Source organism: Solanum pennellii, chromosome 1 (genome assembly GCF_001406875.1).
Source record: "Solanum pennellii chromosome 1, SPENNV200".
In the NCBI taxonomy this organism is placed as follows: domain Eukaryota; kingdom Viridiplantae; phylum Streptophyta; class Magnoliopsida; order Solanales; family Solanaceae; genus Solanum; species Solanum pennellii.
The window spans coordinates 106,584,723-106,602,613 of record NC_028637.1 but is presented as its reverse complement, the minus strand read 5'-3'; the positions used below and the strand labels follow the sequence as shown (position 1 = coordinate 106,602,613).

General features: G+C 32.9%; 6 protein-coding genes and 1 long non-coding RNA gene across 7 annotated transcripts; 1 reads left to right on the top strand and 6 right to left on the bottom strand.

Moving 5' to 3' along the window:
- Positions 1-1,142: 1,142 nt before the first annotated feature.
- Positions 1,143-2,455, bottom strand: LOC107005383 (probable carboxylesterase 7). The gene has a single exon (XM_015203970.2). The coding sequence runs from the start codon at positions 2,248-2,250 to the stop codon at positions 1,312-1,314; it is 939 nt and encodes a 312-aa protein (XP_015059456.1). The 5' UTR covers positions 2,251-2,455; the 3' UTR covers positions 1,143-1,311.
- Positions 2,456-3,800: 1,345 nt separating this feature from the next.
- On the bottom strand, positions 3,801-5,055 carry LOC107005392 (probable carboxylesterase 12). Its single transcript, XM_027919175.1, has one exon. It carries the CDS (start codon positions 4,865-4,867, stop codon positions 3,938-3,940), a length of 930 nt encoding a protein of 309 aa, XP_027774976.1. The 5' UTR covers positions 4,868-5,055; the 3' UTR covers positions 3,801-3,937.
- Positions 5,056-5,593: 538 nt separating this feature from the next.
- On the bottom strand, positions 5,594-7,208 carry LOC107005398 (probable carboxylesterase 12). Its single transcript, XM_015203985.2, has 2 exons — positions 6,555-7,208; positions 5,594-6,198 (listed from the first exon to the last, which is right to left on the bottom strand). Exons 1-2 carry the CDS (start codon positions 7,033-7,035, stop codon positions 5,756-5,758), a joined length of 924 nt encoding a protein of 307 aa, XP_015059471.1. The 5' UTR covers positions 7,036-7,208; the 3' UTR covers positions 5,594-5,755.
- Positions 7,209-7,432: 224 nt separating this feature from the next.
- Positions 7,433-8,216, top strand: LOC114078382. Its single transcript, XR_003580052.1, has 2 exons — positions 7,433-7,647; positions 7,949-8,216. It is a non-coding gene; the product is annotated as an uncharacterized LOC114078382 (long non-coding RNA).
- On the bottom strand, positions 7,941-9,186 carry LOC107005408 (2-hydroxyisoflavanone dehydratase-like). The gene is made up of 2 exons (XM_015203996.2): positions 8,589-9,186; positions 7,941-8,092 (listed from the first exon to the last, which is right to left on the bottom strand). Exons 1-2 carry the CDS (start codon positions 9,067-9,069, stop codon positions 7,974-7,976), a joined length of 600 nt encoding a protein of 199 aa, XP_015059482.2. The 5' UTR covers positions 9,070-9,186; the 3' UTR covers positions 7,941-7,973.
- A 907-nt stretch (positions 9,187-10,093) lies between these two features.
- Positions 10,094-11,364, bottom strand: LOC107005375 (2-hydroxyisoflavanone dehydratase-like). Its single transcript, XM_015203960.2, has one exon. The coding sequence runs from the start codon at positions 11,196-11,198 to the stop codon at positions 10,278-10,280; it is 921 nt and encodes a 306-aa protein (XP_015059446.1). The 5' UTR covers positions 11,199-11,364; the 3' UTR covers positions 10,094-10,277.
- Positions 11,365-13,629: 2,265 nt separating this feature from the next.
- On the bottom strand, positions 13,630-14,942 carry LOC107008719 (probable carboxylesterase 13). Its single transcript, XM_015207865.2, has one exon. It carries the CDS (start codon positions 14,758-14,760, stop codon positions 13,846-13,848), a length of 915 nt encoding a protein of 304 aa, XP_015063351.1. The 5' UTR covers positions 14,761-14,942; the 3' UTR covers positions 13,630-13,845.
- Between the last annotated feature and the right edge of the window lie 2,949 nt (positions 14,943-17,891).

Here is a 17,891-nt window from a genome sequence, read left to right as displayed (position 1 = left end):
GAAAAAAGATTCTTATCATTCGTAACTCTTAAACCTAGACAAGAGAACATATTCATACAAATCAATTCAAGCAAGTTTAATGTAAACAAAATTCACTATAAGAAAAAATATGTAGATTTTTACAAATAACCTTCAATTTGTTTCTCCACAGAGGACTGCCACAGAGCTTTTACTATGGTTGTTCAACTAATTTTTTGGATATAAAAGTCCATATACGTATATGCTCTATATAATAGAAAAGTGTATTAATTGAGTTAGTTGGCAGATGGGGAGCTAATTGAATTGGTTGGTGTTAATAAATCGATTATTTTTGTAAAATATATAAGTTAGGTGTAAAAATTGAATTTCTAAAACTTTCCAAATAATGAAATTTTCCCAAATACTAGAAAAAACTAGTATTTGGGAATTTGGAATATTTGCCAAAAAAATTTGCCAAATAATGAAAAAGTGTATGGACAAACAAAATTTGCCAAGTTCTTTCCCAAGTTTTACTTGTAAAATCTATGGCCAAACGGGCCCTTAGAGTGGCCCCAATCTTGGTAAACGGTAAAAATTATACCTTCTAAAAAATGACGAGCTTGTTAATTGTCATGCTTGCCTTAAAATACTCAAAAATTAAAATAAAAAATTCAAAATAACAAAACTAAATAATTTTTAGTCTTGAAACTCCAATCAATTCAACCTTACTTGAATTCTACTATATTTGATGTAAAAATTAAAAATTTTAAATCAAAATAGAACGTTTTCATATATATATTTTTTTCTCTTATTATTCAGCACCATATACTTAAAATAAACAATTCTAGTGTGCGTAGCTCATACGTCACGATTAAGGCAAGGTCATTATTTTATATATAGCTTTAGTTTTAAATGGAGATAGAACTAGATAGATCGATAGCAGAAAGTTTACTGCGATCTTTGGTTTTCCAATTATTTTATATTTTTATAAAACAAAAACGTATGTTGTTGGTATTCCTTTTCATCACTTTACAGTAGTTTGTTCTATCTTAGAAATAACAAGTTGAAGCAGTGTAGCAAGATGCTCCATCAATGGAGAGTCAAATTAATGAACTCTCCTGCTTTTTTTTTTTATTATAACTCGTGCATACTTAGATGCACTTCATACCTAATAATTTGAGTAAAAATAAAGAAATATTTATCACTCTATAATAAAACCTTGTTGAAGTCGATAAAATTAGTAGGCCGCATTCGAGAAATATATTAAGAAAAAGATTTAGCATGAGAAAATCTTTAACAATTACATCCATTTTTTATTCATAAAATTAGTACCCAAATCCATGATTAGAAGTCCTAAGACTGATTAAGGAAAGAGACCATTTTTTTCATCATGGCCATGGCATTTTCAGTTTCTGTAGCAGTCAGGTGAAATACATGTTCTTCATCTTTAACTTCCACAACCTCCACCGTCCCTTGCCACCCACTCTTCTCCAACACCTCCTTATAGTATAATCCCCTGAATCTCAACACATCTTTTCCGGCCACATATACAACTACTTTATCACATCCTAATCTAGACAAATTCGGATCCTTTTCCGGGTTAATCAACGGGTCATCTAATCCCGAGCTATTCGGATTCGCAAACAACCATAGCTTCTCAACGAAATCCTTGGCACCCACGATTTCCCCCTCACCGTCAATCGGATCCTTCCCCCAGAAAGATGGACAGGCAAGGAAAATCCCATCAATTTTCACTGCATCCAACTTTTCCAACCCGACCCGAATGGCTATATGGTGTGCGATGTTACCACCCGCGCTATCTCCGCCTAAAAAGACACGATTGAAATCGGCATAGTCTTTTAGCCATGGTTCACGACCATCACCATTGCCATGTGAAGTGACCCATTTGAGAGCTAGCCATGAATCTTCATAAGCTATGGGTAAAGGGTACTCAGGGGCTAACCTGTAGTTAACAGAGACGATCGCGACTTTTGCTTCAGCTGCTACCAGGCTAAGATATTTGTGATATGTAGGTGAAAAAGCAGATTCGATAACAAAGCCGCCGCCGTGAAAGTAGACGAAAAGGGGAATTTTCTGAACCGGGTCGACATTTTTGGGCAGGTAAAGTCTTGCTGATAGGTTAATTTGTGGATCAATTTGAACGTCTTTGATTTGTACTCCGGTTTCAGGATCAGATTCAGGTGGGACAAAAACTTCGCCCGCCAGCCTCTCTATTCGACCATCTTTGTGAACTCTCATCAATGGGAAAAAATCATGTTCTATTTCCGCCATTGCTAAAAGCTAAGTTGCAAAGAAGGTTGGTATACTATTACACAGTGCTGTGACACTTACTTTTATAACCAAGAATTTGCTTTGTTTTAAAATGTGCCTCTTTTAATTGTATGCATTTTGAATTGAATGCCAAAATCCTTTCTTTTTTCCTAGTTTGGGGTCAAAATGTTTACTCTATTTTAATTTTGATAGTTTTTATGGCCATTTGCATTTATTTGTGCAATAACTTGTTCAAACAAGTTATGGAGTTTCTTAACCAAAAAAAAAAACATTTCATTTCAAAATAAATATATATAAAAGATCTCTTCTTTTTTACTTATAATTTTTTCATTCACTCTACAACATTTTTCATATTCAATAAACACTATGTTTGGATCATTGTTATCTATTATATTGTATTGTTATTATACCTACAATGTTTGTTTTGATTGTTACTTAAAATGTATTTTATTGTATTGTTAAATTTCGTTGTTATGGTAATAATGAAAACTCCTATTTTATGGAACAACTAATTTGGTGTGTTGCCATTGTTACTTAATTTGTTTTTTCAATTATATATTACATAATATTTTAAAATACTATTTTACCCTTTATCTTAATTATTTGAATTTAATCAAATCTCATGCCCTAGAATAATTAGGATATTTTAGTAAATCTATAAATTACAATACAGTACGATACGGTCAAACCAAACAATTAAATGTTATTAAACAACAACAAACAATACAGTCTATCCAAACATTGTATCTACCATACAATACAGTACAATAGCGTACAATACAATACAATATATTATGAGATAATGGATACCAATGATCCAAACAAAGTGTAAAGATAGTGAAATAATAAGTTATGAGTATATAAATGGAAGATTTCATGGAATAATAACCATTTTCTAGATCATAAAGAAGTGGCTTCATATGAATTATGACCACTTACTCCGATAAGTAGCCATGATTAACATAATTTAATATTATTATTTTGTAATCTAATAATTATATCCGTGAAGATTGTCATATGTGTTATAGATCCTGTTTTAAGATATCTTATCCATTATTTTAAGATATTAAGTCAGATGTTTAAGTTCTTTTCAAATATTAGAGAAGATTGCAATTGCTTCACTTCAATTTTGAAATAATGTCTAAAAAGATTTAAATGATGAGGAGGACTTTTGCTCCAGCAGCTACCATGCTTAGATGCTTGTGATAAAGAAGCAGATTCGATTACAAAGACGCCACCGTGAAAGTAAACGAAAAGGGGAATTTTCTGAACTGGGTCTATATATTTGGCAGGTAAAGTCTCGCTGATAGGTTAATTTGTGGATCAATTTCAATGTCTTTGATTTGTACTGCTGTTTCAGGATCCGATTCAGGTGCGGAAAACCTTCCCATCATCCTCTCGATTCGACCATCGTTGTAAACTCTAATCAGTGGGGAAAGGTCATGTGCCATTGGTAAAAGCTAAGTTACAAAAAGAAGGGTTGATAGTCGATAAATGAACTCTCTTGCTTACCTAGACAAGAAAAAAGTACTAATAAACATTGTTGATAGTCGATAGAATCAGAAGATCGCATTATTGAAAGATTGAGAAATATATTAAGAATAAGATTTACAGGGGAAAGTTGTTAACAATTATATTCATTTTATTCATAAAATAAAAATAGTACTCACTTCCATGACTACAAGTCCTAGGACTGATTAAGGAAAGAGACCAATTTTTTCATCATGCTCATGGCATTTTCAGTTTCTGTAGCAAACAGGTGAAATACATGCTCTTCATCTTTAACTTCCACAACCTCCACCGTCCCCGGCCAACCACTCTTCTCCAGCGACTCCTTATAGTAAAATCCCCTGAATCTCAAAGGGTCTTTTCCGGCCACATATACAACTACTTTATCACATCCTAAGCTACACAAATTCGGATCCTTTTCCGGGTTAATCAACGGGTCATCTAATCCCAAGCTATTCGGATTCGCAAACAACCATAGCTTCTCAACGAAATCCTTGGCACCCAAGTTTTCCCCCTCACCGTCAATCGGATCCTTCCCCCAGAAATATGGACAGGCAAGGAAAATCCCTTCAAGTTTCACACCATCCAACTTCTCCAACCCGACCCGAATCGCTATATGGTGTGCGATGTTACCACCCGCGCTATCTCCCCCAAAATAAACCCGACTGAAATCGGCATGTTCTTTTAGCCATGGCTCATGGCCATCACCATTAGCATGTGAAGCGATCCATTTGAGAGCTAACCATGTATCTTCATAAGCTATGGGTAACGGGTACTCAGGAGCTAACCTGTAGTTAACAGAAACGATAACGACTTTTGCTTCAGCTGCTACTGTGCTTAGATGCTTGTGATATGAAGGTGAAGAAGCAGATTCGATCACAAAGCCACCGCCATGAAAGTAGACGAAAAGGGGAATTTTCTGAACATTTTTGGGCAGGTAGAGTCTTGCTGATAGGTTAATTTGTGGATCAATTTCAATGTCTTTGATTTGTAGTCCAGTTTCAGGATCAGATTCAGGTGGGACAAAACCTTCGCCCGCCAGCCTTTCGATTCGACCGTCTTTGTAAACTCTCATCAATGGGAAGAAATCATGTACTATTTCCGCCATTGCTAAAAGGTAAGTTACAAGAGAAGGTTGGTGTTACTATACACAAATTTTGTGATAGCTACTTTTAAAACCAATAATTCGTGTAAATTGTTTGTTCTTTGCCTGAACAGTTGTCTCCACGGTAGTCATAGTTTGGGCCAACTAATTTCCCTTTTAAATATTTTGCTTTGGATTTTAATTATTATTTTTAATTGTATATTCGAAATTTTTATGTCTTATATTCCGTCTTACTCATATTACATGTATTCAAATGCTATAGATAAGTTTTCAAAGGTCCAATAGATATTTGCTTTTGAGTAATTATATGATTTGATTGAGCAACTGATGAATGCTAACACAGATAATCCCTCATATCGTTTTCACTCAACATTGATTAGATCTTTTTATTAAAATAAAATACGAACATTTTAAAACAAGTATAATATTTTATAGTATATAGGAGTTAAATATAAAGACGGCATTCTATTTTAATTCAACATCTGTATTAATGTTTCTAGAGGACAGAGACTTCTTTTGTCTTCATTGATATATAAAATACAAACAATTCAAGTGAGCAGAGTCCATACGTAATGTCCACAGAGAATTTCTTTTGGAGGTATAGAGGAGTCGGAATTGAAGTTTCTTCAAGTTATTTGGTCCTAAACTAAATAACTACTATTTTTTAAAAAGAAAAATACAAGATGTTCCGCAAATGGAGAGTCCAGTGACTCCAGTTAATGACTGTGATAGTGAAAATGATATCTCCTGCCACAACTCTAAGTTCAAACGCAATTTCAAGTTCAAATCAGTCTCTATCCAAATCAATAATTTCAAATTCAAGTCCAAACGGTTACTTATTTGATCAATAAAAAGAAAAGAGAAACAACTGAAATTCTATACAGCAAGAATTCAGCTCGACTGTTGAAAGAAATCAGCTAGCCATTTCATCAAGGCCTTAGCTCTCTCACAAGTTGGCTTAACCAAATGGAAAACATGTTCTTCCCCTTCTGTTTCCTTAAGTTCTACTTCACCTGTCCATCCACATTTCTTCAGGGACTCATAGTATGTCCACCCTCTGTCCCTTATAAAATCCGCTCCCCCTGTGCATATCAGAATCTTGGTACAAACAAGCTTCGATAGCAAATTTGGATGTGCTGCTGGATTGAATCTTGGGTCATCAGTGTTAGGATTTTCTGGGCAACAATAGGACCAAATTCCATCTGGCTCATTGTTCCCGAAATAGGGATGAACTAATGCCATTCCAACAAGTTTTAAGCCATCTCCAAGTTTATCTTCATCTACACTTGCTCGCATCATCATGTTGTGAGCAATATTGGCTCCTGCACTATCACCTGAGGTGACAAAATCAAATACATTTTCAGTACTCACTCAATCTGCTCAAGTTTGAACCCAAGTCAAATTAATCGATTGATCAAAATGCAACCAAACTACAAACACATAGAATCAAATATGAAGATTTAAAATAATAATTTAAGAAATATACTATTAGTTTTTGTATTTTCTGTTAAAATGATTAAAAAACTATGAAGATTTGGAACAATTTGGGTGGGGTGAGGTTATGCTTTGTCATCTGTCCATCCTGATCCAATCCAGCAAAAATCTGTTTGGATCGTGACTCGTTTATTGATCTAAAGATATTACATTTAATCCGAAAACCAATTCAATTTAAGCCAACCCGCACATTTACCTGACAAGAAAACTCGGGAGAAGTCCGCATGATTTTTCAGCCATGGTTCAGTTCCCTGTTCGCTATTGGCCTGCTGAGAGACCCATTTCATGGCAGCCCAGGAATCATCATAACAAGCAGGGATTTTGTGTTCAGGGGCTAATCGGTACTCGACGGATACGATAAGTACATTGGTTTCTGCAGCTAGAGAGTGGAGATAGCTATGATAGTAAGAAGAAAACGCCGATTCGATCACAAACCCTCCCCCATGGAAATACACAAGGAGTGGAAATTTCTGATCATCATTTTGGGTGATTTTAGGAAGGTAAAGGCGTACCGTTACATTGTTCTCCGGTACGACAACTATATCTTTGGATCGAACACCGGTGATTGGATTATCGGAAGGAGGGGCATAATCATGTTTTCGATACTTTTCGATACTGCCATCTTTGTAGACCTTAAAAAGCGTTGGGACATCATAATCAATTTCCTTTGAATCCATTGTTTGCTTAAAGTTAGAAGTAATGATGGAGATGGAATAATGCTATGTGATTTGGTGATTTTAAGGGGATAAAAAATGGAGGGTCAGATTCGTTATAATTAGGCGTTTTTGTCTTTATGCCTAACAGCCTAATTTTTTGAAGAGTAGGTTAACTGCACATTGTAATCTCCGCAGTATCTTCTTCATTGGCTCAAACGCCATAAACCTTTTCTTTTTGTTCAATTTCTTTTGACAATAGGGAAACCTCCTATCCTTTTGATGGTCACGGGGTAAATCCTTTGGTTCTATGCAATAACTAGCCAATCATCTTTCCAAAATTATTTTAGGAGAGAAATCATAAAATATCTCTAAACTCAATGTAAATTATAAGTTTTATTCATTACCTATTGTTATAGAATGATAAATACAATACTTCTCCCTTTGAGCTAGCTTTTGGGGTGTGAGTTAAGTTTAAAATCTAATTTAACATGGTATCTGAACAGGGTCCGTCTCACTCGATATTGGGACTACAGAATCAAAATTGACCACGCACCAAATGTTAAGAACTGGGCGTGAGGTGGGTGTTAAAAGTCTCACATCGGTGCTTAATGAGATGAGTTGACTTCTTATAAGGTTTGGACAATCCTCCTCCCTTTGACCTAACTTTTGAATTGTGAGTTAGGTCTAATACCTAATTTAACAGTGTTTTCAATAATTCATTCGGCTTTTTATAAAGAGTCTCATGCTCTTTTGAGACCACTTGCTATAGTTTCTTGCAAGTTCTGAGAGGTTTTCAGTATAGTAATTGAAAATTGAGGTTATGTTTGGAAATGAGTATAAATTTAAATTATTTTTGAATGATCCAAAGTAATTTGAAAAGAACAGTAAAATTTATGTAAAGAGGATTGATTGAATATGTAATTGGTATGCACAGTGGAACGGGTTGAAATTATTACGTTTCATGATACACAAGTTCGGACAGGAGCTTCTGGATCGTTCGAAAGCGGAGCATTGTCTGCTGGACGGAGTCGATTGATGGTGCCATTATTGTAGAGGACGAAAAAAGGGGTCATATCAACTGCTACTTCGTTAGTGTTGGAAGCCATGGAAATTGATTAATTCACCAAAATTGTGAAGTGAGATAGAAAATTATTGGAAAAATTATATAAATTAATACATTTTAAAAAATAATTATGATTTAAGTGATACCTTTTTGTTTATTACCATTTATAGCAATGCTTTGTTAAATCAGTAATATATATATTAAAAATGAATTATGTATGTGATATATATGAATTATAATTGTTTTTTGAAATATCATGTTTGCTTGGTAAAAAATTGTCACATTATATTATAATAAAATGTGTGATAAATATAATATTCATCATTAAAATTTGTATTATATGTGAATAATAAATTATTTTATAATTTGTATTATAAATGAATTAAAAGTAATCAAATAAAAAAAAATATTATTACTATAAATATTAAATAATTTTTTTATTGTAATATATTTATGTAAGTTTCTCAAATTATTAATGGAAAAAAGGGGTCATATCAACCAGCACATTTACCTGACAAGAAAACTAGGGAGAAGTCAGCGTGATTTTTCAGCCATGGTTCAGTTCCCTGTTCGCTATTGGCCTGCTGAGAGACCCATTTCATAGCAGCCCAGGAATCATCATAACAGGCAGGAATTTTGTGTTCAGGGGCTAATCGGTACTCAACGGATACGATAAGTACATTGGTTTCTGCAGCTAGAGAGTGGAGATAACTATGATAGTAAGAAGAAAACGCCGATTCGATCACAAACCCTCCCCCATGGAAATACACAAGGAGTGGAAATTTCTGATCATCATTTTGGGTGATTTTAGGAAGGTAAAGGCGTACCTTTACATTGTTCTCCGGTATGACAACTATATCTTTGGATCGAACACCGGTGATTGGATTATCGGAAGGAGGGGCATAATCATGTTTACCATACTTTTCGATACTGCCATCTTTGTAGACCTTAAAAAACATTGGGACATGATATTCAATTTCCTTTGAATCCATTGTTTGCTTAAAGTTTGCAGTAACGATGGAGATGGAATAATGCGATGTGATGTGGTGATGTTAAGGGGATAAAAAATGGAGGGTCAGAATGATTATAATCAGGCGTTTTTGTCTTTATGCCTAACAATCCAATTTTAGGGATAATGCACAAGTACTCCTTAATTTATGTTCGAAATTTTAGATATATACTTTTACTATATTAAAGTTCTATTATCTCTGAAATTATTTTATAAATATTTTTTTACCCAACTAAAGTTGGGCCCACAAAATAGTGTCACGTAGGCCGGAATAAAATATATTAATAAAATAAATTCAAGAGTAATAAGACCTTAACATAATATAAGTGTGTCTCTGAAATTTTGGACCGAGGGGGTATTGCATTTCCCCCTTAAGAGTAGGTTAACTGCACATTGTAGTCTCCGTAGTATCTTCCTCATTGGCTCAAACTCTATAAACCTTTTTTTTTTATAAAAGAAACCCACAACCCCTATTCTTCGGATGGGTACACGGTAAAATCTTGACTTTCATGCAAATAGCTAGCAAAACATCTTTTCATAATTATTTTAGGAGAGAAATTATAAAATATCTTTAAACTCAATACAAATTATTAGTTTTATTTCTTAACTATTGATAGTCTTACAAATACCATTTCACTTGACTAAATAAACTTTCTTACTATATGAATGAAATACACCTTAAATTCTTGTCAAGCTTATAAGTGTTTTCAATTGTTTTTTTCAGCTTTTTATGAAGAGTTTCACGTTCCTACAAGAGTTTGAGGTCACTTGCTATGTCATGTTATATGTGGGGGTGTAATTAACTTTAGTTAGTCAAGTAAAAGGATATTTTAAAGGTCGTCAATAATTTATGAACGAAACTAATAGTTTGCTACAAGTTCAGAGATGAACTGAAGTTTAAGTTCTGTTTGGAAATGAATACAAACTGAAATTATTTTGAATTATCCAAAGTAATTTGAAAAGAACTGTAAAATTTAAACAAAGCGGATTGGTTGAATATGAAATGATTGGTATGCAAGGTGGAACGAGTTGTATTTTTAGCGGGTTAAGATGAACCATCACAACCACACCTTTGGTATCCCAACACATTACAATACACTGCATTATATTATATTACGTTTCATGATACACAAACAAGAATAAATTTATTCTCATTTTGAACTTACTAACTCTAAATTCTGAATTTACACGTTAGGCTAAGAAGTGTACTATGGATTTCATCAAGACCTTAGCTTTCTCAGAAGTTTGATTAAATAAATGGAAGACATGTCCCTCCCCTTCTATCTCCTTCATCCTCAATTCACCTTTCCACCCACTATTCTTCAAAGTCTCATAATAAGTCCAAGCCCTGTCTCTCAAAAAATCTTTGCCTGCAGTACAAACTAAAATCTTCGAGCATTTCAACTCCGACAGCACACTCATATGAGCTGCCGGATTGAATCTCCGATCATTAATCCCATTACTCTTCGGACATAAATACGTCCATAGTGAATCAGGCTTACCATTACCGAAATAAGGATCAATCAGTGCCATTCCTACTAATGACGCGACAAAATGATTTTCCTCACTTGCCCGAACCATTAAGAAAACACGCGAAAAATTGGCGTGTATTTTAAGCCAGGGCTCTGTTCCTTGTGCAGCCCAATTCAAGACAGCCCATGAATCATCATAACAAGCGGGGATTAGATGCTCTGGGGCTAATCTGTAATCGATTGATACGATGATTACATTAGCCTCAGAAGTTAGCTTGTGGAGGTAACTATCGTATATGGAAGAAAATGCTGATTGAGTACAGAAGCCGCCTCCGTGGATGTAAAAAAGCAGAGGAAATTTTTGTTTTTTTCTACTGATTTTAGGAAGGTATAGTCGTGCTGATACGTTTTTTTGGGGCAAAATTGTAACGTCTTTGGATTGAACCCCGGTTTTGGGATTGTTTGATGGAGGGACTAACTTGATGTGTTGATACCTGTGAATAATTCCATCAGCATCAACTTTGAAAAATGGATAAAAATTCTTGGGTTTTGCAGCAAAGGTTGAAGATATACATAGAAAGATAGTAGTAATTATTAGAAACAGTAAAGGAAAATGAAGATGAGTGAAATTTAGTGCCATTTGAGTTATAGAAGTTGGTGAATTAATGAATAGATTTTATAGAACTTGTTTGTGACCCAAAATTAGAGAACCAACAGTTTTCTCTCTGTGTGTGTGGTAGGTAATTAAAGCGTGGCAGATTGCAAGGTAAATTGAATTTGCTGGTGTGACATTCTATACTATCCGAAATAATCTTTCTACGAAACTATATTGAGTTTGACAAATTAAATTTGTGTATATCGTATTCTTTTCAGAATCACTTATGAAATTATGTTGAGTATGTTATGGGACGTAGAAGTTTGTTGTTGGATATATCATGCTTTTACTAGGATATTTCCTACTCTCTTGTCACCATTAATGTTACACCAAAGTTCCAACTACTTGACCTATTTCTTACAGCAATTCAAAGATAAAAAGAGAAAAAAGTTAAATCTAAATCACAAAGTGGTCGTCACGGAAGAAATTATTTCTATATAGTTTTTGTCTTACATTGATTTTTTTTCTTCTCTGTTAGACTATTCTATCTTACACATCATATAATAATGTCTAGTTTTGTTTGTTTCTTTTAAATTTCTATCTTTAGACCATTCTTTCTAACTGATACATCATATAATGTCTTAATTTTGTTTGTTTCCTTTTCTTCTCTTAGACGATATACTATTTTTTCTATCTAATAATACATCACATAGACATATAGTATATTGATTTAATTTGTTTCTTCTTCTTTTTTTCCTCTCTTAGACTATTCTTTCAATCTGACTCATCACTCATGCTTATGGGCTTGCAAATATGGAGAGTTCTCTCCAAATACTAATAAATCAAAGAGTTTACTTTATAAGGAAAATCGTATATAATAGCAAACTAATAACCTAAAATAAATGGAGTAGCTAGGATTTGATTTAATTGTGCTCCATAGCAAACGTTTGCAAAAAAGTCAGGCACCTCTCTCCCAAATATCTCGCTCGCCCCTCTCCTCCAATCTCTCACTCACTTCCTCACTTTTTATACAAACACAAGTGTATAAAAATTGTTTCTAATTGTATAAAGCAGAGAAAATTGTATAAATGTATATATTTTTGTTCCCCTCTCTCCCCTCTTCCAGATCTCGCTCGCCACTCTCCGCCTTTCTCACTTATACAAACAGAAGCGAAATGTATAAATTGCGTTTCTGTTTGTATAAAGCATGAGAAAATTGTATGTACACATGCAAGTACATATATTTTCGTCCTATACACTTATAATTATACAATAAAAATACTCCCCTGCCCAGTTTCTTTTGTCTTTCTCCCTTTCTCGTTTCATACAATTTTCAAATTGTATCTAATTTCTCTCTTTCTCGTTTTATACAATTCGATTCAATTGTGTATTCCTTGTCAAGTCTCTTTTGTCTTTCTCTCTTTCTCATTTTATACAAATTCAAATTGTATATAATCGTTCTATACATTTATAAAAATACAATTCGTTTTTATACAGTTCTCTACCCAAGTGTCTTTCTCTTTCTTGTTTTATACACTTCGTTTTATACAATTTGCTTCAACTGTATATGTATAGCGAATTATACAGTTTCTATGTTTGCTATGGAGCGCAATTATGCAAACTTTGCTCTAACATACAAATATGAATTTTTTATTTGCTATATGTGAAAGTTACCCTACTTTATATAACTTAAACTCAATTAACCTGCAAAGAGTTAATTTCCTACATGGAGATCCCCAATTCAAAATTCTTTTTGTTAACTGATTTTTTTCCTTACAAAACAAAGTTGAGTGATCGTATGAGAAATTAATTCAGAATCTCAATTTTCAAGCTTATATATAAAGCGAAAAAAGAAAGGCATATGACTTAGGAGTACAAAGTTTGGTAAAGAAATTACCTAACTTGCTGGGTCACAATTTGACAATCTAGACTTAGAACAACAATTCCACCAATTTATTAAATAAAAAGAAAGGCCAGCGTGACCAGAAATTAAATTTATGTGACTATAAATTTGATGACATTTAATCCCTTAACTGATACTTTCTTGTATGGTCCTGCCTCATTGGTCCACCTGACGGTACTATTTAAGATAGAGTCGTGATTTTTATTAAAATAATTTAAAAATATACCAAAAGGATAAGAAAATTCAACAAATATCAATTTTATTTTACACCTATCTAAAATCTATACAAGATATTTTTTTAATAAAGGGATGTTATATACTCTTAGCTCCGCCACTGTATTTTTACCATTCTCAAAAACAGGAAGGAAGCAACAGTTGAATAAATATTTACCATACGTACATAGCTAATTCTGGGTTTTAGATATTTTGCTATAGCTCAATTCGGAACCACAAGAAACAAAGGGAAATGTGTGTTGTTACATTAACCCAAGGAAATTGAGCGTTGAGAAGGAGTATATCGAATATTCAAGTGTTCAATCAGCACAAAACGAAATTCTACTCAACACAATCACATAGATGTAAATATATATATAAATATTTTTTATAACAATAACATCTGATCTAGCTCTTGCTATTCCACTTATAATCACATACGAATAGCTTTTACAAGAAAACTTACTTCTGGGATTATTGGTCTTAAATCTATTGCTAGAACTCAAAATCAACATGTTACATTATTTAAATATATGTAAAAAAAAAAAGTACTAGAATTCAGGTAAAATAGCCTTACTAATGTTGCTTCAAGAAATCAACTAGTTTGTTCACAAGTTCATCAGCTTTTTCCGATTTAGGATTAAAGAAATGAAAACAATGGCCTTCTCCTTTCGTCTCCATAACCTCAATTTCTCCATTCCACTCACTCTGCTTCAACCCCTCATAATAATTCATTGCCCCTTCTTTCAGAGGATCTTTCTCCGCCACGAAAAACAGAGTTCTTTTACACGCTATTGATTTCAACCTTGGATCTATCAATGGATTTACCCTGGGATCTTCGAAGCATCCGCCATTTCTTGTCGGATTCAAAGCCTTGTACAGTTTATCGTTTTCGATTCCGAAATACGGATGAACCAAATAAAGCCCCAAAATTTTGATATCCGAATCGAAATTAGTTACCCCTGCTCTAACAACAACGTCGTTAGCAATATTTGCTCCAGCACTTTCTCCCCCAACAAACAGTTTAGCAAAATCAGCGTGATCATTTAGCCATGAATCTGGACCTTTTCCATTAGCATGTGAAATTACCCATTGAAATGCTGCCCACGAATCATCGTAGGTAGTATCAAAAGGGTTTTCCGGGGCAAGTCTATATTCGACTGAGACAGCGATGAAATTGGCCTTTTCGACTACAGAGCTGATGAAATTATGGAATGTGGAGGAACGAGCTGATCCCATACAGAAAGCCCCACCGTGAATGTAAATTACGACGGGGATTTTCTGTTTGGGGTCGGTAATTTTGGGAAGAAACATACGTACGGAAACCCCTGTTTCCGGGTGAACTACGACATCTTTGGATCGGACAGGAGCTTGTGGATCGTTCGAAAGCGGAGCATTGTCTGCTGGACGGAGTCGATTGATGGTGCCATTATTGAAGAGGACGAAAAAAGGGGTCATATCAACTGCTACTTCGTTAGCGTTGGAAGCCATGGAAATTGAGTAATTCACCAAAATTGTGAAGTGAGGTAGAAAATTATTAATGGTGTGAAGTAGCTATAAATCGCTGTGAATGCAGTCGCATCAGTTCGTACGGTGTGGGTGTGGAAAACGGAAAATTTCTACGGTGGGTGAACCGTCAACTGTTTCTTTCTACCTAAGAACGCTTTAACGTATGCTACTGTTTAGCCTTTTATGTATTGCCAAGTTCATTTTCTGATGTAAAGATTATCTCAAGTTGAATTTTGATTAATTTGAATTTGATATATTTTTTATTATTTCATATCAAGGTTCAAATGTGGAGTAATTTTTTTAGTTATAAAATTGAATCGATTATTGTTCTTTTTATAGAAACACTAAATTAACATTTAAAGAATTAGAAAAATATTATTAATAAGTTAAAAAATTTTATATGACGTGTTGATAAGAGAGAGATAATATTTTTTTTTCTGTGTCAGGTATCTTTTGAGAAAAATAGACAAAATTGAGTAATATTATAGTTTTAAAACAAACATAAATGATATTTCTAGGTAATTTTTTTAAATATGAGTGACTATCTAAGAAAATTACTCCTCAAATATGAGTTCAGATATGTAAATATTCAATAGTTTACGTATAAAAATAATAATGAAAAAATATTTATTATTTTACTCCTAAAATTCATAATAAAAGAAAATATAATAACTGCCTTAGATTAAAATTCACTAAATACAATCATGACACTCAGGCGAAGAAGAAATTATGAGTTAAAAAAGCAAAACAAGAAACTAGATTTGACTCCCCTAATTTAGTGACTAAAAAAATGCAAACAATTTTGGGTTCAAAATTAACTCCCTTAATTTACTGGCTATAAATTGCAAAGAATAGCATTGAATAATCTTTCTGTTTTTACATAGATGTCATACTGTCAATTTAGTCTATTTGAGCATATTAAATTTTCATAGTACATCTTTTTTTTCCTCTTGGTCTTCATTCAAATCATGATTAAATCTTCTAGAAGTTTAGTCAAAAAAGAAAAAAAGAAGAAAGAAATGGTAATAGCTAAAATTATATAATGGATGCTTTTTATGACATACTATCAAATCATAATATCTAATTCAATATTAAAAAATAATCTATAAGTGAGAATTATTTAAATTCATATAATGAAATCAGTTGTCCCTTATTTTTTTTAATAGACATATATCAAGTTAAAATATAACAAATATAAGTCTGAAAAAATAATTAAACAGCTGGCAAACTTGCCACCTAATTAAAGTCCTAAACCTAAACTAATTTAAGCAGAAACAGCAAGGCTATTGAATTTGTATTAAATAAATCTTTTACTATACCTTCAATTAGCGGCACAAAACTTCGATGATGTGCGGAGGCATAAAATAATGAGTTTGGCAACCAAACAGAGGTGAATTAACACAGACTTAGCTAACTCTTTCTCTGTCTTAATTTATATGATATTTTTAAATTAAATAAATTTATTTTTATTGTACTTTTTTCATATATTTTTAAATATTTTTGATTTATTATATTTCTTAAGTAATTTAAAATATACCACATTTTTAAACTTCTTTTGAATATTTCCTCAAATTTATCATCAAACTTATAATGTTTACTTTTTGGAATTTTCAAATTATACCATATGAATTGGGACAAATGAAAATATTTTTTATCTATATTTTATTTTTCATGTGTGCAATAGAAATAGAAGATTCATTATTTATTTGTAATTATTTTGGATTGATTTCAATTGAAGAAACTTGAATAACATCATTGTTGAATTTTAATTGGATTTTTTGTTAAACAACAAAGAGTGTATTAATTTATGAAAAATTGAGTTAAATTTAATACTTGAAAATATCGAAACAGACAATAAAAGATTAAATATCAGAATTAAAATTGTTTTTAAATAATTTATTATCAAATTATAGCAAGAAGAAATCGTTGAAGTTACCATATTTTTACGTAGAAAGTATGGTGAATTGCCATAATATTTATTACTACTATATTTTTCCAACCATATCTCAAAATTTAATAATCAACCAATGCATATGAATAAAAATGAACTCAAAAGACACAGTAGCCAGCATTGAAGGCTGAAGATTATATTAAAGAGTAGTATACTACTGATGTTTAAATTTATTTTTATATTAAACTAAAAGTTGACCAAAAACCATTGAGGATAAAATAGAACTTAAAAATCCAAGAATTACTCTTGCACAAAATAAAGCTTAAAGAAAGAGAAAATTATATTGTAATACAAGTTATGATTAAACTAGCATTTGATCCTAAGTTTTCAAGTATTTTTGAATATCTTGGTCAAGTTTCTGGTGAAATTAGTGTTTGACTCAAGTTTTTTAATGAATTGTTTTTTTTCCTCAATTTTGTCATTTAAAGTAGAATTTGAACTTTTTTGACGGAGATAGTAATAAACTATTCCTTAATATAGTTTTTCCATATTTTAACTAACAATGTCTTACCTATGAGCTTTCATTTCTCTTATACTCTCCCCTCTTTCTCTGTTTCTATTTATTTGTCATATTTCCTCTTTTAATTGTCTCTATTTACTTGTTATTTTGATAAATTAAGAAATGTCAATTTCTTTTTTCATATTATTGTTGGGAATTAAACACACAACACACACAAATAATCTAGAGAAAAGAGAAACGGAACACAAACGGGACACACAAGAATTTAACGTGGTTCGGTTTCCCTACTCCACGACTGTAACAGGAGGATTTTATTTCACTTGTGCTACTCTGGAATTACAAATACAAGGATCATATTTATAGGAAAGCCAAATGGTTAACCTAGGGTTTCAGTAATGGGTCGGGCCGGCTCACAAGCCTCCACAAAGCCCAACAATCTCCCACTTGGAGGCTTGAAGAATTTCAACTGTCATCCACTTAGAACACTTGTATGTCTAGTAATCTTTTTCAACTCTCTCCTGCTACAGCGGCCTTCTCATCAGTCAACTGAAAGGCCCGTTGAAGCTCCCCGAAGCTTCAACACATCAGTCACGGCTGAAACTGCCCTTGACTCGTCCTCGGTCCCTACCGGCTCCCACTTGAGACACGAACTGCCGGATCCTAGAACTCCCTGAGAACAAACACTCTCCATACTCAGCAAGA